The 25,164-nt window shown below is 45.5% G+C and overlaps 1 protein-coding gene across 9 annotated transcripts in view; it reads right to left on the bottom strand.

Annotated features, from left to right (window-relative positions):
- SERGEF (secretion regulating guanine nucleotide exchange factor) overlaps positions 1-25,164 on the bottom strand; it is a 243,957-nt gene that overhangs the window by 167,036 nt on the left and 51,757 nt on the right. For all 9 annotated transcript variants that reach the window (XR_014068795.1, XR_014068796.1, XR_014068797.1 and 6 more), the window contains one exon: positions 14,738-14,904. Coding sequence is in view for 6 of the 9 variants with exons in the window: in XM_081541454.1 (XP_081397580.1) it covers positions 14,738-14,904 (167 nt within the window). In the remaining 3 variants the exon portion in view is untranslated. The remainder of the gene's footprint in view (positions 1-14,737; positions 14,905-25,164) is intronic.

Here is a 25,164-nt window from a genome sequence, read left to right as displayed (position 1 = left end):
GTAGCATATATAACTCTCTGCATCTCAGTTTCTTTATTTGTGAAATGAACATAACACTATCCATCTTTTCCATATGTCTCACAGGCAGAAAAATAATGATGCAATATTGTATGTTTGGGTGTGCTGAAAGTTAAAAGCATAATACAAATGTAATAATATATCAAGTATTAGACCTCTGGAAAAATCAACATGGAAATCAGAAGACTTAGTTGGAACATAGGAGACAAATTAAAGATGAGATGTGAATGGAAGAATCCATATTCTGCTTGGTTTTATATTATTATACTATCAACTACTACATTGAACCAATGCAGACCATTTCCATTACCATATAAAGTTCTAAAGGAGAGTACTGATCCATATTATTTTACATAATATATATTCTTAACTGCCTGATATTAATGTTGTTAATTATTGATATTAATGTTGTTAATGCTGTTTCTGTGGAATTAATACATAGCAAATAGCCTATGAAACAACAACAAAAAAAGTTTTAAAGCTGAAAGAAATCCAGATAGGGAAGCGTTCTAACCAAACCAGAATGGTAGTGGCCTTGTATGTGTGTTAGACACTCAGTCATGTCTGATTCTGCGACCCCATAGACTATAGCTTGCCAGGCTCCTGTCCATGGAGTTCTCCAGGCAAGAATACTGGGGCGGGTTGCCATTTCCTTCTCCGGTAGTGGCCTTAGAGCTTTGGGAAAAACCTTGGAATTGCTTGTCATTACACAGATCTAAAAGCTGAGGCCCAGGAAGCAGATTCTCTGACTCCAGGCCCCACAGAAAATTAACATCTAAGTTTGAAATGCAATCCTGGTTATTTCACAGCCCAGGCTTTGCAGTAGGATCTGGATTTTAATCACAACTCCGTCACTTACTAACCATGTGGCCTTGGACAAGGCCAAGCCTCACTCTCCTTATCTAAAAACTGAGGAATAATAACCCCAATGATTCTGGGCTGTCACAAGGATTAAAGGGCTTAGCAAAGAACCTGGCACCCCACTGAGACTTAGGGGATGCTACCTGCTGGTATTATAGCTAAGACACTGCTCTTTTCTCTACACTGCAAACTCTGATGGGGAAGGCTTCGGCCACCAGATGCATCATCACCACAGAGCTGGTGAGTGTTGGAAAGAATGGGGAAATTAATGCAGCTTGGCAAAATGTGCCCGGGGAGCAGAATGATAAATGCCTGTACAGTAGTAACTATGGAACTGCTCCCACAAGTCGCCAAGCAGTAGCGGAAATTTCACCTTGAGGGGTGCAAAGGGAAATGCACCATTTTCTTGCCTCTGTGCTCTTGCCTTTAAATCAGCATCTGAGGAATGGAACACTGCAGACTAAAAAAGAACCTTCTGTTTCTATGACCCTCAAGCTGAGACAACCAGAGGAGTCAGTGTTCTGTTTCCATTCCTCTTCGTCCAGAATGAATACATCACAACGCTGTTAGCAATCAGCAGCTACCCACCTACAGACCTGTCCAAGCCTGCTTCTGAGTAGGTGGAGTTCAAACCCCTAAGGCTTCTCCAATCACCTGCTATGTGACCTAGCCCCTTGCCCTGTGCGCATCAGGATATGAAATTGCCCCCATATCCTAAAAAACAGTGTCTACTCTGCAGCACCATATGCTTTCCTCTGGAAGACCACCACACACGAGGTGATTAGATGCTAGAGTAAAACCAAATAGTAACAGGTGGCTCAGACTTCTGAGGAGAGGTTTCCATTCAATTCCATAACTGGAATTGAAGCAATCACTGCTTTCTAGGCACTGTGTCATGCACGAAAGATACAGCCACAACCAAGACATGGTATTTGTCCTCAGGTAGCTTACATTTGAAATGGTAACTGAAGTAGTCTAAGGTAATCAACTGGGTAAGCTCTAATTTGAATCTTGTAAAGTCGTACAACTTGGATTTGCAGGTAAGGGGGCTGGGGCTGAAATACTCCAAAACTCATCCATGTTATATCTTTTTGGCTTTTCATACTGTTGATGGGGTTCTTAAGGCAAGAATACTGAAGTGGTTTGCCATTCCCTTCTCCAGTGGACCACACTTTGTCAGAACTCTCCACCATGACCCGTCCATCTTACGTGGCCCTACACGGCATGGCTCATTGCCACTATGAATGGAAATAGAAGCTCAAGAAAGGACCCTGAGCAATTAAAATAACTCCTCCCAACTCTTCAAAGGTACATTTCACTGTCCCAGCTTTAAAGTGGCAGTTTGGGGGGAAGGAAGGGCACCACTGGCCTAGTCAGTGCCCAGACACCAAAGAGGGGAGAATGAACTTCACAGGTTCTACCTCCTCTGGCACCGTCTGGCTGTTTAGGAGGTGGTGGTGGTGAGCACCATTCTCAGTCACCTCTTTGCCCTGAAGCCTGCACGACCACCATCCAGTCACCTGGATGGACGTCCGTTCTTCCATGATCCTGCCACCGAGCCACTGTGTAGCTCTGCCGCTTCCCAGCTGTGTCCTCAGACAAGTTACTTCCCCAAGCTTTGATTTCCCCATCTATGAATGGTAATAACGTAGTATACTGCTCCATGGGAACGTGGTAAGAATTGAAAGGGATGTTTATACAGTGCATGATGGATGGCACATAGTCAATGTTCAACAAATAGGAGCCATTATTATTCCTTAAAAATCCTAAAAAAAAAAAAAAAACCCTAATGTTCCCCATCATGTCTTTCTTAACTGCCAATCTCTGTGCTCAAACCCAAGCCTGCAAACACCATCCCCAGGTTTATCATTTCAGAAGCAACCAGCCACTTCCCACAGATCTTTCAGGAGCCTAAAAGGCTTGATCTTCTCACCTACCAAACTCAGTCTCCCCCAAACTACAAATTTCATCTCCTATAAGAAGCTCTCCCAAAGACTCAAGATGCCTGGCCAACAACTCTTCTGTGACACTGCCCCTAGATCTCTGCTCTCAAGGTCTCAGCTCTAACCTGTAGGAGATTCATACCATCAGTCATATCCCATTTCAAAAGCTGTAGAACTCTGTGTCCTCCCTGTCGTCACATTCTAAGTCCACAGCTCAAATGCACTGACAGGTAATAACGGATAAAGAGGAACCCAAGAATCATGGAAATGATTCATATCAAACTCCAGCTCTATGATAACTGACAACAATTTCCAAAGAGCTGTAAGAAATGGAAGTTGCCTGAAAACCCACAGAAGACTGGATATAACAAAGAAATCAACCAGCTTAACTAACATTTGTTTGTTGCTTCATGGTTATAAAATACTTTCACGTTCATAACATCATTTTGACAACCACTCGGAGAGGCAGGGCTAATAAGCAGTATTATATCTGACAGATGCAAAATCAGAGGCTCAGAGCAGTTTGCCCAAAAATCAAATGACAATGTAAAGCCACTTGATTCTCCCAATTCCTTCTCCTACTGGTTGCTCCTTCACACAGACTCTATCCTCAAACGATGTGCATGCTCTAGGCTAGTAATGAAATTAAAAAAATCTTACCCAAAAGGGCTCCCATGGAAATAAAACCAGAGAAGATACTCAACAATGACTAAATTACCTTTCTAGAGTGAGGAACTTTCCTCAAGCAATCCTGGCAGTGCTGTCTACAGCGACACATATATTTTGATCAGCAGCCATGAACAACGGTCCCCAGCCAGCTGGATCTCCTGAAGTGGCACCTGAAAGGTCCTAATGGCAACAATAAGCAGCCCCCAGCACCTATGAGTAGCTTTGACTCTGCCTCCTGCTCTCCTTTCTCCTTGCACTTTTGGCCCCTCTGAAAAGCCAGAAGATTCACGGTTGATTGTAACAGCAGCTGCTCTTTTCACAAAGACATCTCTGACTCCTTCCAGTTCTGCTACCACAGTCAGTCTCCCCCATCCTGGATGACACCAGGCATCCAGTAAAAAAAGCTCCCATAGAAACAGCAAGCTGCAGATGCAGGAGGTGGCGGCCACCACCTGCAGAGTTCCCACAGACAGAACCACTGCATCACAGAAGGGAATTACATAATCACACAAAGACTAACTTCTTCCTTCTAGTCATAATTGGGTGGTCCCACTACCAAATGACCTGGGGTCTTGGGGTTCTTAAGGCTCTATGTCAAAAGAAAGGCCTGGTTTGCTTCCTTGGAAGTGATGAGAATGTTTTCTCTTTACCTACCTGATGGAGAGCCTATCAGCCAAGGCCTCAGCAGCTCAGGACACTGGAGGCAAAGAAGAGGCTGGAACTGGATGGGATTAGCCTTGGGAAAGAGGGGTAACTACAGGGTTGGTTCCTGAGGCAACCATTCAATGTAACATACCCAAAGGAGCTGGCAGAGAGAGGCTGGACTCAGGCCATTGCCAATACCAAAGAAGGCGTCCAGCAGGAAGCTCCAAGCAGTGATAACCCTTGGAATTAAACACTTGACCCTCTACTGGGGAACCAGCCATTCTGAACAAGGTCCCAAACAGTGACCAGGGGTCCAGGACACAGAATCTATTCCCTGGGCAATGAGACGGGCAAAATCCAGGTGCTGCTCAGGGTAAGGTTCCTATCCCAGTTCTCTGCTAGAATGGGCAGAGAAATCCAGCTGTCTGGACTGGGTCAGTGTGGGAGGGAGAAGGCATTTAAGAAAGGCAAAAGGAAGGCCAGAGTTCATCACAGCCAAGAAGCCAGGCCTTCAGCAGTCTACCAAATTCCAGATCTGGAATCTCAAGAGGTCTCAGGGACAAGGGAGGTGGAGAGAAAGTGGAAAGCAGCTCAACAGAGTCAAGGCAGGTGGGTAATGACACCAGATGAAGAAAAACTTTGAAAGAAAAGACAAGTATGTCAAGCTGGGTGGCAGGAAAACTGAGATGAATACAAAACATCACCCTTGTTATTCACTGGGGGTGGGGGGAGCAGGGAGTAGTTGTCCAAGCAGCCAAGGGCAAAGGAAGGCAGAAGAACCAATCCATGCAAAGACCCAGAAGTATCAAACAACATGATGATTTTGCTGGTTTGGCCACAGTGAGTTGCAAAGTGCAAGGGAGAGAGTGATAGAAGGTGAGGTTGGATATTGACAGGGGCGGGATCAATCTCTTAGGACAAGTCAGAGATTGTGGACTTCATCCTGTATCAGAAGCCATTAAAAAGTACATTCATCCCCATGACAATTATTTGCTGATGACCTACTGTGTGCTGGGCACTAAGTAAGGTGATGGAGACACAGTGGTGAACAAGGCCAACAACAATCCTGAAACTCACACTCTAATAACCGCATTCTTGGCACGCTGGCTGTGGGGATTAGGGACTCAGTTTCTCGTACCTCTTGGGGGCAGAGGTTGGGTCTCATTCTCCACTATATCCTGAAGGCTCAGCTAAGTTTCTTCCATAGAAAGTTTTCCAATTGGGTTTCCAATAAGTGTTTATTGTGGAAATGGATGCTTTCTGTATTTTTTTAAAATCTTTTAAAAAAATAAGAGCCTAACATGATCAGCCTTATATTTTAGTTCATTATTTTGGCAGCTGGGTGGAGGCAGCTAGAATGAGCCCAACTAGAAACAAGGGGTTCTCAACTAAGGGGTGGTCGTTGTCATCAGGCAACAGATAGTAGGGATCCAAGCTAGAGGAACAGTGATGGAGATGGAGGTAGTTATAGTCCCCTGGACGACTGATTCACTTACAGCTCACTCAGCCTTCACAGACCTTGTACGTCTCTCATCAAACCACTGCAGCCTTCTTTGAACCCTCATTGGCTCCTGTTTTCACTCTAAACCTCAGCATGATTTACTTTTACCCTGGGACAGCCCAGTTTGCAAGGTCAAAGGCAACCATAGAGAGCTTGGTCATCTCCAGGGTGACCCTGGGCACAGCCTGGGGCAGTCGTAATGCTGCAGAGCATGGTGGTGACACATGAGGTCACTGGGACTTTAAATCAACCCTGATGAATTTCCTCTGCTGCTGAGAGGAAGCGCTGGAAACATCCTTGCTGTGGATGCTGATAGCTACTTCAAAAGACAGGAATTCAGGCTCCCAGGAACTGCATGGAGATTGGCTATGGATTCCCAAGTACCTGACCTCCAGTATTTCCACTGGTTATGATTCTAAGGGCTTCCCTCATAGCTCAGTTGGTAAAGAATCTGCCTGGAATGCAGGAGACCCCGGTTTGATTCCTGGGTTGGGAAGATCCGCTGGAGAAGGGATAGGCTACCCACTCCAGTATTCTTGGGCTCCCCTTGTGGCTAAGCTGGTAAAGAATCTTCCTGCAATGTAGGAGACCTGGGTTTGATCCTTGCGTTGGGAAGATCCCCTGGAGAATGGAAAGGCTACCCACTCCAGTATTCTGGCCTGGAGAATTCCACAGATGGTATAGTCCATGGGGTCACAAAGATTTGGACACGAGTGACCAACTTTCACTTTCATGATTCTAAGAAGTTTTACCACAAGATCTAGGACAGTTCTTTGTAGCTCTTAAGATCTCAAGTGATTAAGACAGAAGAGCAGCTCTGATTCAAACTTATAATAAAACATGCGTCTGAAGTACAGACGAAGTACAGTTCGCATGTTATGAACCCAATAGTAACTCTTTTGTATAGCAGTTTACAGTTCACAAGAGCCCTTATATGGTTTATTTGCATCTTTCAATAATCCTGTGGGCAAGGTAAACTAGATATTATTACTCCTATTTTGTAGATGAGAAAACTAACACTTCAAGAGATTTTGACTGGCCCAAAGTCATACGGACTACAGGTGACAGAGCAGAAATCCCAACCCAGGTCTCACTCCACATTCAAGCCTCTGTCCACCAGAGATCCAACTCCAGAAAGCAGTAGGGTTGACCATGGTCATGAGTTAACATCTCTGTCCCAGTCCTCATTGAGGCTGGTCCTCTCCTTGCTGCTTTTCCTCATAAGACAAGGACCCAGTCTGGAGTCTGCAGAGTGCTACCAGGATGCACCCACTGCAGAGTAAAGCAAACTATCCCTCCCTGGAAGCCTCCTCACACTAACCTCATCACGGCAGCAGACAATTTGTCTTTCAATCTAAGCAAGAAGATTTACGCCCCCCAACAGGAGTTCTTGCACTGTATTAGCGCACTTCTCCTGATGATTTACTTTGTACCAAGCCTGGCCTAATTATATAAAACCAAATAAGACAGTGTTGGCCATCAAAGAGCTCCAGGTTGATTTAGAGATAGACAGATTAGTAAGGACTATATTACTAGTAAATATAGTATTATAATATCAGGTTAGCAACTTTGCCTTTTCTTTGTGAAAACTTGGCTCACGGCACTGCGCATGGCCCACAGTAGGATGCAGTAAACACTGACTAGATAAATAAATGAAACTAAGATAAAACATGACAACAAATGGTGCACACTCTTCAGCGAAAGCATTGTTCTTCTCCACCTTGAAACTTCCATCTTCCCACAGCCCCTTTTCTCTTTGTACCTGTGCTGAAAGAAAAAGCATCCTTCTTTCCTGTTGGAACTAAGCCCTTCACAGCGATGTCCCTCTTCACCCTCATTGCATTGGCAGCCCTGTTCCAGCCACGTCCCCCAACCCCCGTCCTTGCCTCTGTCCTCAGATTTCTCTCTTCCTTTCTCTCTGATCCTGGCATTCAGGTTTCTGTCCCACCCCAGGTTCCCCAAGCTTATAAAACTAACGCAAACCAAGCCCTCCTTTCAAGTATCTACGCTCGTCCTCAACCTCCTTTGACCACCGAATCTCCTGATTCTGTTGTTCACGCCTGCAGCCTGGGTTTCTCCTCAGCCTTCCATTTGTACCACATCCTTGCATTAGCTTCCACCGAAGCTTGTCTCTGATGCGTCACCCCCACTCCCCATCGCCAAGGCCAGCGGTCTTGTCTCCGGTTCCCAGCTCCCTGACCTGCTGCTGAAATCCCCGGGCTTCTGCGACTCTGCAGTTCCTGGCTTGCCTTCTCCCTCTCCTGTCAATACTCATCTCTATCTGGCTGCTCTTCCTCTGCTTTCCTCTTAATGCAAGTTCTTGCCAAGATTCCCCTGTTACTTCACATTAACTCCCTTGAGAACTAATTTAATGTCAAAGCTTCCAACTCAGGAAGCCTTTCCAGTCACCACCTCCCACCCCCACCACCCCACCCCACACCAACCCTGTAGAACCCAAAAGAACCACAGGGACTGAAAATGCAAGAAAGAAAAAGGTCCCCAAGGGCAGGGGAAGGGATGGGATCAACAGCGTTTCAATGTCAGACTCTCTCACCGCCTCTGACACATTCTGCTTGTCCTGCAATGAACTTTACCTAGCCCTGCCTCCAGCTCACAAGCTCCTAAGATAGGACCTGTCCCACTCTGCTCTGCTGCCCCCGTTTGGCTCATGGAGTGCTCAGACAGACAGGCAGACATAAGCATCTGCCGGATAAAAGAAGAAAAACCAAAGATGAACACGCATGAAGGCATAAACTGGTCAACTGTGAAACACTAAAAGACAATAAGGCTCGCCATCAACAGACTTCATAGGAAACTTCCAGGTTGCTCAGGCATTTTACAGGGTCTGTCCATTTTCTGGCTCTGTTGGACATTTGATGCCCAAATGCCTGAGAACATGGAAGTGCTTATTCCGGAACTGGCCTGGGATTGAGAAGCACAGACTGTAGCGACAGAGAGAGAGAGGGAGAAGAGAAGCTGAAGAGGACCGCAGCCTCGGAAACCATCTCTTTCTCATGTGTTCAGTCAGTAAACATCCACTAAGCACCCCTGGGGTGCCGGGATCTATGCCAGACACTGGGAACACAGCTTTGAACGAGATGATAAGGTCCTTGCCCTCCTGGATCTTATATAGTTCAGTGAGAAGAGGTGAATAAATACAAATAAATAAGAAAATGGCGGGCAGTAAATAAGCGCTTCTGCATCAGATCCTTGAACATCAATTTCAAACAAGACAGCCCTGACTGGTGACTCCTTCTCTCTCCTGAGTGTTCACACAAACAAATCCAGTTCTCTGCTTTGAGGTTTGTTTTGTGTTTTTCTCTTCCAGTTAGGTCAGCAGCTACAGCATAGTTGTGCTAGCTTTTCCAATCTCCAACGAAACCGTGTTTGTATGAACACTGTCCCCGGCACCTGGGGAGGCCTCTGAAACCGCTCCACCTGGATAGTTTGGGCAGCCAGACGCCACGGTCTCAGAGACCTCCCGCCCCTTGAGAAGAGCTATGATGCTGCGGATTACTCCCCAGACAGCTACCTGGGGACGCTTTTTCAAGTTGTGTTCCATTCTGTCAGAGCCCTCTGGACTCAGCTGATTGCTGCTGGTAGATTTCTGTGTTATTTAGGGCACTGAAGTCCCACGGTCTTGATACAAACTTAAAATTAGAAATGCATTAAATATAGGAAAGGAGGAAGGTCATTCAGGAAAGGCAGCCTTCTGAGGGAGATGCAGGACAAAGACGCCCTGGAAACTTCCAGGTTCATTAAGGGGTTTTACACAGCATTTAAGTGGTATTTCTCCTTCAGAAATAACACCATGGAAAGCGTAGGGGACTGGCTCAAACCTCAGCTAACACAGCTGAGTGAGTGACTCTGCAAACTAAAAATAGCTTTTTTCCCACTCATTCTGACAGATTTCACTTAGACCCTGTGCACAGGTTGATTCTCCAACAAACAGTTTCAGTCCTGTAGCGAAATGAGGATTGGTGGCATTTGGGCTTGACAGTTACCCAATCCCTGGTTCAACTCCTGTTTATTTCCATGTTTCTTGCTCCAATGGCTGCATATGTGCACACATGCACGTGTGCACTGAGCTCCCTGGCTGGGATCTGGTGCTCCTCAACCAGACGTGGGCAGAATTTAAACCAGGCACATGACTCAGGACCATGGCTGCAGATTGAGCCCAAAGCAAGGCTCTCAGAAACACTGGGAAGCAGGCTCTTTGTCTCAGGTCTTCTCCTAATTCCCAGCAAGCCTCTCCGGGTCTCAGTTTCCTCATTTATAAAGCAAGGATAACCATTCCTATTCTGGCCTACTTCACAGCATCACACTGGGATCAAGAGAGAGAACGCACATGAGCATTACTTTCTTTTAGACAGGACTCCTACCAGAAGGATGGATGGCAGTGATGGGACAAGTGAAACAGGCAGCCAGACTATAAAACTCGGCTGGACCACTGGACGCGGCAGCCATCCCGCCTGTGCCAGGAGCTAAAAGCAGATCCAGATTCAAGGCTTTAGTTCATGTTGTCCCCTCTGCCTGGAATGGCCTTCTCCCTTTGCTAAACTCCTACTCATCTTTAAGAACCCAGTCCAAACACTTCGTTTTGTTAGTGTCTTCAGAGTAAATCATTCCATCTTCACTGCTCCCTTGGCCTTCCATACACAACTTCCACAGCACTTTTCACTCTACATGGTAAAGAATTTATTTACACACCTGGAAGTTCTTTGATGGCAAAGACTATTCTTTATCTTTGTACCCACCTCCCCAGCCACCACCACTGTGTGATCCAAAGCAAGCATATGGTAGGTGTCAACCAATGTTCCCCAGATTGCCTCTTTGGGCAAGAACCCAAAGCCAAGAAGGGGATAAACCCAGGAGACATGCACAAAGGTGGGATAGCATACACAGAACCAGCGGCGGGGGTGGCAGGAGGGGGATGTAGGAAGGTGGAGTCACCCATGTCTGCTATTACCAGCAATAAGGTCACAGCCACAGGGACAGGAGTCAGAGCCGAACTGCAAGTCCTGGGAGGGCCAGGTGGGAGCATCCAAGTCCCAGTGACCTAAACTGGAACAGGAGGCCCTGGGGACAAGGAACAAGGACAGAGAACAAAGCCAACATTTCCAGGTCTGCCAAAGTTGGGCCAGCAGCTCAGGGTTGAGAGACCTTGGCTGTGAAACCTAGGGACTCTAGAGGCAGGAGTCATTACAAATTTAAGTAATGATCATCTCGTTAAAGCAAGAATCAGAGATGGAAGGGACTTTAAGAGGTGTAAGAAACTTTAGGAATCACCTGGTCTAAAAACCCTAACTTATATATTGGAGAACTAAGGGTACAGGAGAACAGGGGTTTGTCCAAGTTTACCCAGTCATGGCAGAATCATGGGGCTTCCCTGGTAGCTCAGCTGGTAAAGAAAGCACCTGCAGTGCAGGAGACCCTAGTTCAATTCCTGGATCAGGAAGATCCGCTGGAGAAGGGATAGGTTACCCACTCCAGTACTCTTGGGCTTCCCTGGTAGCTCAGGAGATAAAGAATTCACCTGCAACGTGGGAGACCTGGGTTCAATCCCTGGGTTAGAAAGATCACCTGGAGAAGGGATCGGCTACTCACTCCAGTATTCTGTCCTGGAGAATTCCATGGACAGAAGAGCCTGGCAGACAACAGTCCATGGGGTCGTAGAGTCGGACACGACTGAACAACTCTCGATAAAAGGGAGGGGGGGTACAGGAGGAAAGGGGTTTGCCCAAGTTTACCCAGTCAGGGAAGAATCATGGCTAGAACCAGGTCTTCTGAACCCCAAGCTGGACCTTGTCCCCTCAGCGGCTGTTGACCTTCAGTCAAGAACGTCTCCTAATGGTTCTACTAACATAACAGGTACCCTACTCTAGCTGCTTCAGAATCTTGGGGGAGCCCCACTGTACCACTAAGTGAGCACAGACACTTCCGCCCTACTGGGAAGTACAGGCTTCTACCTTTGGGTAGCGTTTGGAGCCAGTGTTCCACGGGAAATGAGCAGAGAGTAGCGCCACCAGGAACTTGGAAAGCAAAAGGCTGCTGGCAGGGAGCCGACAAACCAGTTCACACACACCCTGCCCTGACATGTACATGGGGGTAACCCCAACCATTGTGCTCACCCTGGAATTTTCCAAGAGTGGTTAGAGAGGGCCAGTACCTAAGGCAAAGCTGACAGTGCATGAAACACAGTCTTCAGCACTATAAGAACACTGAACCACTGGCTGTCTGGTCTAAAATCTCAGTCTTTCTCAGGCTAGAGATAAGACAGGGCTCAGAAGAAAAGAATTGGGATTCTCAAAGAATCAGAGATCCTGACTCCCAGAACTTCCCTGCAGGTAAGCATACACAGGCAACATTGTTTCATCTCTACAGAAAGTATGAGAGCTTCAAGTTCTTCAAGTCCAAGTCCCAGCCCCACAGTTTACCTACTGTGTGATCCAAGGCCAGTGACTTACCCATTAGTCTCCTTATTTTTACTGCAGTGATTATAACATCTGTGTCCAAGTTTATTGTAAAAATGAAAGAATATATGTAAATCATTTAGCATGCTGCCTGGGCCATAATAACCACCAAGTTACACAGGATTTATTTGCTTTCCTTTGTTCGTGGGAGGGGTCAGTCAGACCAGCAGTCCAGCTGTGTCTACCTATGCTTTCCTCTCCCACTTGGTTGTCTCTCTGGATCCTCCTGGGCAGACATTCTACCTGAAGTCTCAGCCCAGATAGCTCCCTCCTCCCTCTGTTTATCCATTGACATAGCAGAAGGTAACAGGTCAGCTATGGGCCACTCAGGTCCTTGAAGGTCAGGAATCCAAGGCTGTTCCTCTCTCCGCAGGTGTCTGTGTGCCTCCCTGGCCAAGCCCCTACCAGGGTATCCTCTGGTTTATTACAGCTCTGGTCTTCCCTAAGGTGAACCCATTCCTAGCAGCTTACAGCTCTGGGCCTCCAGCAAATAGCTGCCTGAGCAGCCAGACCTGGACATCAACAGCAGAGAGAATTCCCAGACCCAATTTACCAACAGGAAGCAACCTGGGGTCTGCGCCTGCAGTGAGACTGGTGAGTACATACACCAGTACCAGTTTCCCAGGGCCTGGAGAGGAAATGGAGGGGAGCACAGAAGTGAAGCTGCCACAGGGCTCGGGGCTCAAGCTGACTCTTCACATCGTCCTGCCAAGAAGCTCAATAAAAACCACATCAAGGTGAGGCTCTCCAGCTACCTGCTTGCCCTGCCACAGGGCTGCATAGCATGACCACCGCCAGGCTCCAAAGGGGAAGAAGAGAAAGGACCCCACAGGTACTGCATGCTGGGTGGGTGCCAAACACTTTGCGTGTGATCTTCATCGATGACCTTCTGCGGTAGGTATTCTTGTCCTCATCTTGCCAATAAAACCAAAGACTCAGAAAAATCCATGAAGCCGGTGTGCCTCTGCTATGCTACCTTAAGACCACTATGTCTTAAGCATTCTGGGAAAGAAAAGGAAAGCAAAAGAGTCTGAAGCACCAGATACCAAGCTCTCAGCACCTTTCTCGCTCAGCAGATAGCACTAGCTCAAGTATTGCATTCCCTCCTTCACTGGAGTCAACGTCTCTCAAACACAATCTACAGAAATACAGCAAAAGCCATGAAGATGCTCATGGCCTTTGCCCCTACAATGTCATCCCCAAGATTTTCCCTTCAAGAAACAGTTCAACAGGGTATTTGCTACAGAATTCATTATAGTGACAAAAAAAAAAAAGAAAGAAATGATTTCAATGTCAAATATTCACAGAATGGTTTGGAAAACCCCAGAACCTTCAAACCATATAATATTAGACAGTCATTTTGAGTAATCTTCAAAGACCAAGAAGAAACAAAGCAAGGCATTTGTGATAAAATAAATGAAGACTGAGTATAAAACATCATAAATGCCATCACTACAACTTTGTAAAGTGTCTACGTGTGTATATGCAAAAAAGGAATGTAGTTGTGTTAGGGTGGCAAGATTACAGGTGGTTTTATTACTAGTATCATCATATATAAATTGGTATTGTTCAGTGCCTTTACAATGAAAGAAAAAGACAGACAAACAGACTCAACCCAGCACCAAGGAAAGACCCAGGGGCACCAGGGCTGGGATGTGAGGCAGAAATTGAGAACCGTCCTACATACCCGGAAGGAGGAGGCCAGGCAGGCCCCAGGGGAGGGGAAGCCCTCTAGGTGTGGAGAGGGTTGTAATTAGTCTGATGCTAATTACAGAAGTCTCACTAGCTTATTAATTTTTTTGACAGACTCAATGAAGACTGAACTCCTACATGAAGCCAACTTGGGTTCAGAGGCACATTTCCTGAGTGGCCATCCTCCTTCTTCTCAAAAACCTAGTGTTTTCTTTTCTTTTTAAGGACAGCAGTAAAATAAAATTTAGTAATAGAAACACATACCCTGGAGAAATTAAGACTCCTGCCTTAAATGGAGAAATTCAAGACATTTCAGGGAACTAAAGGGGCTTGAATAAGCAACTGAACTTCTGTGTTTTCTACACTGGGAAATATAAACAGAAGAGTAAACTACTCAGCTTAGTATGAGAGGCCCCTCTGATAAAGTTCCAACTCATCCTTCTGATGTTACCTCATATTCCCCACCACAGACACCCCAGGCTCCAGCCAAACAGAACCACCAGTGCTCCCCAAACACCTTCCTCACTTCCCCACTCCCACAACTCTGCTCCAGCTGCTGTGTCCACCGGAAAGCCCCCCTTTCTCTCTCAGGCCTGCTCAGGTCTCACCCATCCTCCAAGGCACAGCTCCAGCCGGGTCCTCCACAAAGCCCAACCCAGTCCTGTACCCTGAATGCATCTCTCACCCTCTGAAGTGGACCTGGAGCCCCTGGAACCTCTAAAGGAGTCACAGACAGTCTGCTCTACAGTACAGGTACCTGGGTAGTTGCCTTTTCTACCATATTCAACAACTCAAAGCGAAGACCCCTTCAGGCTCCTGTGTGGAACTCACCGTATGGCCTGGACAGTGAGCACACAGTAGGCCTTCAGTGAACACTCCCCCAAAAGACAAGGAAGACAGACACATCACCTCTGTGGAGAGAGGTCACTTCCTACCTCAGTCGCTCCTGTTAAGCAAGGCAGACACGAAGGTGTGCTCTTCTGTGGCCCAGACCGGGGGAGGGATGGATCCTGCTTCTCCGACTGCCAGCCTTCACGAGTCTCCACTCTCCTCCCCAGCTGACCATAGTCCGCTCGGCCCCAGGTAAACACCTTGCCAGTTACTAAAACAAAAACAAAACTTGAATTAAGGCTATATTCCACAGCTATGCTCCCATGGGTAAGCAAAGAACTGCAAGAGAAAGCGTGATCACTCACGTCAGTACCAACTACCACGCAGCAGGGGCCTTCCTATCTTCCTGTAAAGAAAGCGTGGACATGCACATGTTTACAGATGTGGGAAGTGAGGCTCAGAGAGGTGAGACGTCTGACTTGACCAAGATCCAACAAGGAGGGAGTGCCAGTGCTGGGTTCCAACAGAGGCTGCTTCTACAGCCTGGGCTCCTGACTTTTAATAGATGCGGACATGGCCACAGAGAACACTTCGACCGCTCTGTATGTAACACCTCTCACCCCTCTCCCCTCCCCCACTCCCGCCTTGCACTTTGCAGGGGAAAATGACATCTGTTCTTGGGCTCCCCTCCCTCTCATCCAATCCAGAGCCCCCCATCAGCCACCTTGAGGTTCCCCAGGCTCCTGACTTGCCCCAGGCCACAATCTCTCAGTGGCCACTGGCACATGCTTTCTCCTCCATGTAACACAGAGGACCTTCCAGAGTCTGTGCTCTTACCCTCAGGAGCAATGCTAATAGTCCCAAGGCGAGTGCCTATGCATGCTAGAGGGAAGGGAGTGAGAGGAAAAAAAAAAAAACAGACAAAATCACTTGGAGCCAGAAAAGCAGTCAGTCCCCCAGATGCACCACCTGGGAAGCTGGCCAGTGCTAAAGACGACTGAAGAAAATGAAGTTTGGAAAAAAGGAACTGGCCTTTCTTCTCCCAGATAAGAGAGAATTCACTGAACTTACTCAGTTGTACCAAGTGCCGCGTTTGTTATTTCAACAGAAATGCAAAATCTGATGAGGCATAGATTATTAACAGATTCTCTGCAATAAATATGCATAACCATGTGCACTGTATAAATTCTTTATACATGTTTGTTTTAACAAAGAAAAACTTTGCTTAAGAGACAAAACACCAAGTAATGCATATTAAATTCTAGACAAATCTACTACATACTCTGTGTTTTAGTATCAGAGCTTCATCTGGCCCCACATTCAACATATGGTTTATAGTGTCAGTGAAAAAACAACTAGAGAACTCACAGGGGAAATGTCAGAGTTGTGAAGGGGTACAGGGCTCTGGGGGAATACAGTTCTCAGGACCAAATCTGCTCACAGACACTAACATCGATACCAAGAAGTTCTTCCAGGCTTCCTCAAAGAGGGAACCAAGTCTGTGCAACCCATGGGGTAGCAGATAATTACAAGAACAGGGAGAGGGTCCATTCAGATGTGCTATTTCCTGGCCTCACACGTGCTGTTCCTTTTGCCATGGATGCCCTTTCCTTACATCATTCACCTGTCAAACTATGACTCAACCTTTAGAGTTCAGCTCATGGATCCCAGTTCTGCAAAACCTTTCTTGACTTTTAAACTCTCCTCAGAATGGAAGAAACCTCCTTCCTGCAAGCCACCTTTATTACTGTACTCATCAACCACTATGATCCCATTTAACAGGTGAGAAAATTAAGGTTCAGAGAAGTGACCGGCCCTGGGTCACAGTTAAGCCACATCTCCTTCTACTAGTCCATGGCACACTCTGCATTGGTATTCACACTGGCCCACATCAATGTCTAAACACTCTTCCTTCACTTCTGTAGGATTAGGGGGGAAAAAAAGCTCAAGTGCCCAGGACCCACAAAGCATTCACAACTGGCAAACTGTTCCTCTGCTTGAGCTGGCTGGGATTTACCACCAGGCTGCCTTAGCAAGAAGAGCCCCAAGAAGCCAGAGGATGAGACTATGTCTTAAAAGACACTAGCATTCCTCCACTGAAAGAAACTGGCAAGTTGCTAACTGCAAGACTACAGAAAGAGCTGTGTTATCACAAACCCCACAGTGAATCCTTTATTATCAAGTAAGACATCTTAGAACCTTTTCTGCTATTGATTACTGATGTCCAAGACAGGTAAGACTGCCAGAATATGGCGCTACCATGATTACATTTCCAATAGCAATTCAACTATTCCACTTATATAGCACTTTTCACCTTCAAAGCACTTTACAAAGATGAACTAATTAATCTCCATGCTCCCTGGGGATGCCACAGACATTTTATTAGAGACAGTCAGGCTGCCTGGATGGCCAGCCTTTGAGCTCCAACCTAAGATTGCTCAGTCAGGTAGGTCCACTCCTTGAAGCTGTCTATTTCTCCCCAAAATACACTTTGCATCAGAAGGCTCCCAGGGGATAGAGGGAGTGATCCCTTTTTTCTTTTCCTTTAAGCTGACCACCTCCCAGGGGTCTAGCATATTCACAGACCATATCTCAATCAATCCTCATAAGAATTCTGGAAAGTATACATTATTAAGCTTATTTTATAGGCAAATTTGGCCTTGGAGTACAGAATGAAGCAGGGCAAAGGCTAATAGAGTTCTGCCAAGACAATGCACTGGTCATAGCAAACACCCTCTTCAACAACACAAGAGAAGACTCTACACATGGACATCACCAGATGGTCAACATCGAAATCAGACTGATTTTATTCTTTGCAGCCAAAGATGGAGAAGCTCTATACAGTCAGCAAAAACAAGACCGGGAGCAGACTGTGGCTCAGATCATGAATTCCTTATTGCCAAATTCAGACTGAAACTGAAGAAAGTGGAGAAAACCACTAGACCATTCAGGTATGACCTAAATCAAATCCCTTATGACTATACAGTAGAAGTGAGAAATAGGTTTAATAGATCTGATGGACACAATACCTGATCAACTATGGATGGAGGTTCGTGACATTGTACAGGAGACAGGAATCAACCCATTCCCAAGACAAAGAAATGCAAAAAAGCAAAATGGCTGTCTGAGGAGGGCTTACAAATAGTTGTGAAAAGACGGGAAGCGAAAAGCAAAGGAGAAAAGGAAAGATATACCCATTTGAATGTCGAGTTCCAAAGAATAGTAAGGAGAGATAAGAAAGCCTTCTTCAGCGATCAGTGCAAAGAAATAGAGGAAAACAATAGAATGGGAAAGACTAGAGATCTTTTCAAGCAAATTAGAGATATCAAGGGAACATTTCATGCAAAGATGGGCTCAATAAAGGACAGAAATGGTAGGGACCTAACAGAAGCAGAAGATATTAAGAAGAGGTGGCAAGAATACACAGAAGAACTGTACAAAAAAGATCTTCACGACCCAGATAATCACGATGGTGTGATCACTCACCTAGAACCAGACATCCTGGAATGTGAAGTCAAGTGGGCCTTAGAAAGCATCACTATGAACAAAGCTAGTGGAGGTGATGGAATTTCAGTTGAGCTATTTCAAATCCTCAAAGATGACAGTGTGAAAGTGCTGCACTCAATATGCCAGCATATATGGAAAACTCAGCAGTGGCCACAGGACTGGAAAAGGTCAGTTTTCATTCCAATCCCTAAGAAAGGCAATGCCAAAGAATGCTCAAACTACTGCACAGTTGCACTCATCTCACACGCTAGTAAAGTAATGCTTAAAATTCTCCAAGCCAGGCTTCAGCAATACATGAACCGTGAACTTCCAGATGTTCAAGCTGGTTTTAGAAAAGGCAGAGGAACCAGAGATCAAATTGCCAACATTCACTGGATCATCGAAAAAGCAAGAGAGTTCCAGAAAAACATCTATTTCTGCTTCATTGACTATGCCAAAGCCTTTGACTGTGTGGATCACAATAAACTGTGGAAATTCTGAAAGAGATAGGAATACCAGACCACCTGACCTGCCTCTTGAGAAACCTGTATTCAGGTCAGGAAGCAACAGTTAGAACTGGACATGGAACAACAGACTGGTTCCAAATAGGAAAAAGAGTACATCAAGGCTGTATATTGTCACCCTGCTTATTTAACTTATATGCAGAGTACATCATGAGAAACGCTGGACTGGAGGAAGCACAAGGTGGAATCAAGATTGCCAGGAGAAATATCAATAACCTCAGATATGCGGATGACACCACTCTTATGGTAGAAAGCAAAGAAGAACTAAAGAGCCTCTTGATGAAAGTGAAACAGGAGAGTGAAAAAGTTGGCTTAAAGCTCAACATTCAGAAAACTAAGATCATGGCATCCGGTCCCATCACTTCATGGCAGATAGATGGGGAAACAGTGGAAACAGTGGCTGACTTTATTTTTCTGGGCTCCAAAATCACTGCAGATGGTGACTGCAGCCATGAAATTAAAAGACACTTACTCCTTGGAAGGAAAGTTATGACCAACCTAGATAGCATATTAAAAAGCAGAGACATAACTTTGCCAACAAAGGTCTGTCTAGTCAAGGCTATGGTTTTTCCAGTGGTCATGTATGGATGTGAGAGTTGGACTATAAAGAAAGCTGAGTGCCGAAGAATTGATGCTTTTGAACTGTGGTGTTGGAGAAGACTCTTGAGAGTCCCTTGGACTGCAAGGAGATCCAGCCAGTCCATCCTAAAGGAGATCAGTCCTGGATGTTCATTGGAAGGACTGATGTTGAAGCTGAAACTCCAATATTTTGGCCACCTGATGTGAAGAGCTGACTCACTGGAAAAGACCCTGATGCTGGGAAAGATTGAGGGCAGGAGGAGAATGGGACGACAGAGGATGAGATGGCTGGATGGCATCACTGGCTCGATGGACATGGGTTTGGGTGGACTCCGGGAGTTGGTGATGGATAGAGAGACCTGCCATGCTGCGGTTCATGGGGTCGCAAAGAGTCGGACATGACTGACTGACTGAACTGAACTGAACTTACAGATAAGATTAGATGACTTGAGAGGTTAGATGACTTGATCAAGTCCATGAAACCAGCAGGTGATAAAAAGCAAGATTTAAAGCTCTGTCTTCTGATTCTAAGACTAGTGGCAGATTCAGTGATTGCACAGCTGCTGTCACATACTGATGAAACCTGGCTGATGAAACAGCCGTTCTCACAATGTTTGAAGAGGGGGAAAACTCAGATTAAATGGATATGTTCTGTGTACCATCCAGCTTTCCTCACTAGAATGGCTTCCTTCCCAGGACACCATTCAGAACTTGGAACTACAAGCCCTGAAATAAAGGCATTAAACACAAGGATTACGATTTTTAGGTCACCTAGAGTAAAAGAAAACAATGAAGCCACATACAAAAGATGTTCATTAATATACTATAGATAAATGTCTGCCTGCCTCGAGCTGAAGCATGCTGGCAAATCAAAGGACATTCAGATCCCAAATGTATAACAAATGAATCTTTACCTTACAGTAAATAATTGTACAAGGCTTCCCCAGTGGCTCAAGGGGAAGTTAAGAATCCACCTGCAATGCAGGAGACGCAAGAGACACGGGTTGGATCCCTGGGTTGGGGAGATCCCCTGGAGGAGGAAATGACAACCAACTCCAGTATTCTTGCCTGGAAAATCCCACGGACAGGGGTGTCTGGCAGGCTACAGTCCATAGGGTCGCAATGAGTCACACACAACTGAGTACACAGCACATCAGCACAAATGATTATATATTACTGTGATAAAAAAATAGATATATTAATGTCATCCAACAAGTATAGGTGTGTGTCTCCAGATAAATGGGAGAAACAATATACAGCTCAAAATAAAGTCAGCAAGTAAATTATAATTTAAAGGCACATCCATGTGAGAGTTAACATAGGATAACCAAGAAACATATATGGTCAAGGGTCCCAACGCAATGGAGAAAACAACAGGGCCAGATGAGTGGTATTGACAAGGAAGGTCTAGGGAACTTACAGGGAGTGGTTCCAAATTGGAATTGTACCAGCAGGCCTGATGGAACAGGTGGCATTAAGGTGAACTTCTGCATAGGAGAAGAAAATGAGAAAATCGGGGAGAACATTCCAGGAGCAGGGAGAGGGGAGAAGCAATGACAGAAATCCAAAGGCACGAGGTGGGCAGGTGGAGAGCGTGAGGGTCACGAGGCTGGGAGGTGGAGGCGAGTCAGGGCTGCCAGGTTGGGGCCACCACAGGGCAACAGCAGGCTTAGGGTCTGGACCTGACCTTCAAGACTTGTTTGCTTGCACTTCTATCAGCAAAATACTTTCAACATACCACTGATTATATATACATATATATATACACACACATATATATATACATATATATTCATTTATTTATTAAAGTATGCATTTGCATTATACATATTTGTGAATTAGATACTTTTATGCAAAGATAAAGATAAAAGTAAAGGTGCAGAGAAGACTCTTGAGAGTCCTTTGGACAGCATGGAGATCAAACCAGTCAATCCTTAAGGAAATTAACCCTAATATTCATTGGAAGGACTGATGCTGAAGCTGAAGTTCCAATACTTTGGCCACCTGATGCCAAGAACCAACTGATTGGAAAAGACCCTGATGCTGGGAAAGATTGAGGGCAGGAGGAAAAGGGAGCCAACAGAGGATGAGATGGTTGGATGGCACCACCAACTTAATGGACATGAGTTTGAGCAAATTCTGGGAGATAGTGAAGGACAGGGAAGCCTGGTGGGCTGCAGTCCACGGGGTTGCAAAGAGTCAGACATGACTTAGTGACTGAACAATAACAACAACACCTTTATTCAAAACTATCCAGTATAAAAGACCCTGATGCTGGGAAAGATTGAAGGCAGGAGGAGAAGGGACAACAGAGGAAGAGATGGTTGGATGGCATCACCAACTCTATGGACATGAGTTTGAGCAAGCTCCGGGAGTTGGTGATGGACAGGGAGGCCTGGTGTGCTGCAGTCCATGGGGTCGCAAAGAATCAGACACAACTGAGCGACTGAACTGAACTGAGTATAAAACACACCCCAAAAGTACAAAATTTAAAAGAATGAAATAAAAACATAAAAGTCATCATAATTTTCTGTTCCCACGCCCTGGCAATTCATCTGGCATGCTCACTTTAGGGATGACTGCTACATGGACTCTCAGTCTCAGACTGCAGACTTTGGAGCAGAGATAGGGTCTGATGAAATGAGTGTTTTGGGGGTGGTAAATCTGCAAAGGATAGGGGGGGCAGTAATAATACTCATAGCTAACATTTCCTTCCACAGCACCCATTGTGTGCCTAAGCACTCTGTTCTAGGAATTCTCTATATACTGTTCTAAACCATCTCTATGCAGTATCCTAACAACACCATGAGACAGGTACTCTTACCAGCCCCTTCTTATGACAGGGAGAAGGTTCTAGGGGTGAGGGGATGGGATAAGCAAAGTCACAGTAGGAGTAAGTTAAAAGGGAAGGAAGGAAGGAAGGAAAAGAAGCCACTACAGTGACACAAGCCTGAGATGTATCAGCCACGGCCGAGGCTGAAGTCACGAGGGGCTGGGTAGGTAAGAATTTGCAAGGCTTGACACCCCATTTGATGTGAGAGAAAGGGGATGGGAGGAGATAAACAGCACTCTGATTTCAGGACTTCAAGGTTAGTGGGAAGGTGGTGGCACCATATAAAGAAACAAAGGGGCAGAGGTGCTAGATTGGGGGTTCCAATCTAGTTGGATCCAATCTAGTTCCAGTCTAGTTGGGACTCAGGCAATGTTATTTCATTACTAAGTGATTTAAATCTTCTGGGGCCTTTTTATAAGCCCCTTTTGATAAGCATCTTAACAAACAGTCAAATACAAATAAAGGGGGAGTGAATGAGGAGAAAGAAGACAAGGTACAAAGCCCTGGATGCTCTGGGGTCAGAGAAGACTCGGGAAAGGGGGTTGATGGGGAATGGTCACGGAGCCAGCTTCCTTTACCCTCCAGGGGGCTGCCCGAGATGTTGGTAAAGGCAGGGGCTGCAGCCATAGCAACAGGCACAGCGAGAAGCAGCTCCACCAGTATCATCAGTCCTCAGGGGAAGAGGAATCTTCACCCTGTTCAGGAAAAGGGGTCTTGAAGGTGACAAGAAGATAGATTACATTGTAATATAAGGAATATCCATATTTTCTTAACAGAATCTGTCCAGGAAGAAACAATACCACTGAAGATATCAAAATGGAGTTCTAGCAAATAGAGGTGGATGTTATAGAAAGAATCCCACAGGGCAAGCAGAGGGAAGTCCACACAACCTCTTCAGTCCCTCCCACCTGGAATGTTCCAGTACGCTATGACACCTTCTGGAGTACACACACACACACACACACACACACACACACATGAGGAGGAAACCTTTGTGCACTGAGGAATTATATTTATAATTCACCTGTTTACAAACACCTGTTACTCTCAGGGTTATTAATTCTAAGTCCTTGGAGTATAAGAACCTCATTTCTGTAACCCATCCTCCATTCTGCCATGTGGACAGAGACTTTATAAAAAGGCACTGGATAAAAACCAAGAAGTTTTCAACACAGAACTAAGTGCCTGAGAGTCACCGAGCAGGAGAGAGGAGAACAGAGAGGGGAGCTCAGAGTGCAGGGGCTGGACGCCAGCACACCAGGCTACTGCCCTCGGGTAGACGTGTCACCCTGCTGTTTCTCAAGGCCTCTACTCTGCCTCCTCCACTCCCACTGTCTCCTCTCCCCCCCTCATTCCCCTAGTCAACTCCTACTCACTCTGCAGCTCTGCTCAGTCCTCAGCCCAAATCAGACTCTTCTGTGCGATAATCTCAGAGAACCACTTTCCTCATCTGGGGAGCACTTGTCTCAGTTTATAAACGTACACTCATTAGAAGGACTGTTGATTAAAGTCTGTCTCCCCTCCAGAGAGTTGGCTCATGATAGCAGGCGCTGTGTCTGCCCATTCCTGTATCTTAGAAAAATGCCCAGCACAGAGTAGATGCTCAATAAAATATTGTTGCCTGAATGAACAAATGACCAATCTAACCATCTCCACTCACCTACTTCTTGCTCCCCACTACTAACCTTTGTCATTTGCTGGCTCTATAATTTTGAACAAATGACTCAACACATGAAAAATGGGAATAAGAACACTTTCTTTGTAGGGTTGTTGCAAGGATAGTTTTTCATAAAGTGCGTGACACATAACAGTAATTGTTAGCCCTATTACTACTATCTTCCCCAGCTCAACACCACAGCCTTACCCAGGATTCCTATCGCTCCACTCCCAGTTCCCACCAGTTTGTCAAATCTTCTCTGCCAGCTGCCAACTACCAATATCTTAGGGTCATTGCCTCTAATGACAATAAGAGAAGAGTACTGAAGTTTCACCATTGGATTTTGGGATTTTTATTAGATGCAAGCATGGTATCTGGCACATCGCATCAGACAGCATAAATAAATTTAAATTCAAGGGCAAAAAGGAAAAGGGTGGAAGAGAGCAATGGAAAAGAGATGAAGCAAGGTGAGCTGGAGAAGATAAGATGCTTTAACCAGAGACTCAGAGACCTGGATTCTAAACCAGGCTTCTCTCCAAGACTACATTACCTTGAACATGTCCCTTGCCTTTGGGAACCTATTTTTCCCATCCATACAGTAAGAGGACTGGGATAGATGACCTCTGAGACATTCTCCTGGTCTAAACTTTAATAATGATGTCTAAAAATTTTCAGGGTCAAAATGAGTGGCGTACAAGGAACCAGAATTGAGAGACACGTGTACCCCAATGTTCACTGCATACTGTTTACAATAGCTAGGACATGGAAGCAACGTAGATGTCCATCGGCAGACGGATGGATAAGTTAGTTGTGGTACATATACACAAGGGAATATTACTCAGCTATTAAAAAAAGAACACATTTGAATCAGTTCTAATGAGGTGGATGAAACTGGAGCCTATTATACAGAGTGAAGTCAGAAAGAGAAACACCAATACAGCATATTAACGCATATATATGGAATTTAGAAAGATGGTAATGACAACCCTATACGCAAGACAGCAAAAAAGACTCACATGTAAAGAAGAGACTTTTGGACTATGTGGGAGAAGGTGAGGATGAGATGATTTGAGAGAATAGCACTGAAACATCTATATTACCGTATGTAAAATAGATGAGCAGTGCAAGTTCAATGCAAGAAGCAGGGCACTCAAAGCCGGTGCTCTGGGACAACCCAGAGGGATGAGGTGGAGAGGGGGTTCAGGATGGTGGGACATATGTGCACCCATGGGTGATTCATATTGATGGATGGCAAAACCCACCACAATACTGTAAAGTAATTAGCCAGCAATTAAAATAAGTAAATTAATTTAAAAAATGAGTGGTGTACGATCTAATTTTATTGGCACCTTTTGAATATCTAGTCTGACCAGCGACCTCAAATAAAACATCCACTTTAGTATCAAAGACCACTAGTGTGGTTAACAATCCTTTTCTACTTCAGTACAGTTG

Source organism: Giraffa tippelskirchi, chromosome 11 (genome assembly GCF_054371585.1).
Source record: "Giraffa tippelskirchi isolate mGirTip1 chromosome 11, T2T-mGirTip1v1.2.pri, whole genome shotgun sequence".
In the NCBI taxonomy this organism is placed as follows: Eukaryota; Metazoa; Chordata; class Mammalia; order Artiodactyla; family Giraffidae; genus Giraffa; species Giraffa tippelskirchi.
The sequence above is the reverse complement of the archived record's forward strand: the minus strand, read 5'-3'. Positions and strand labels throughout refer to the sequence as shown.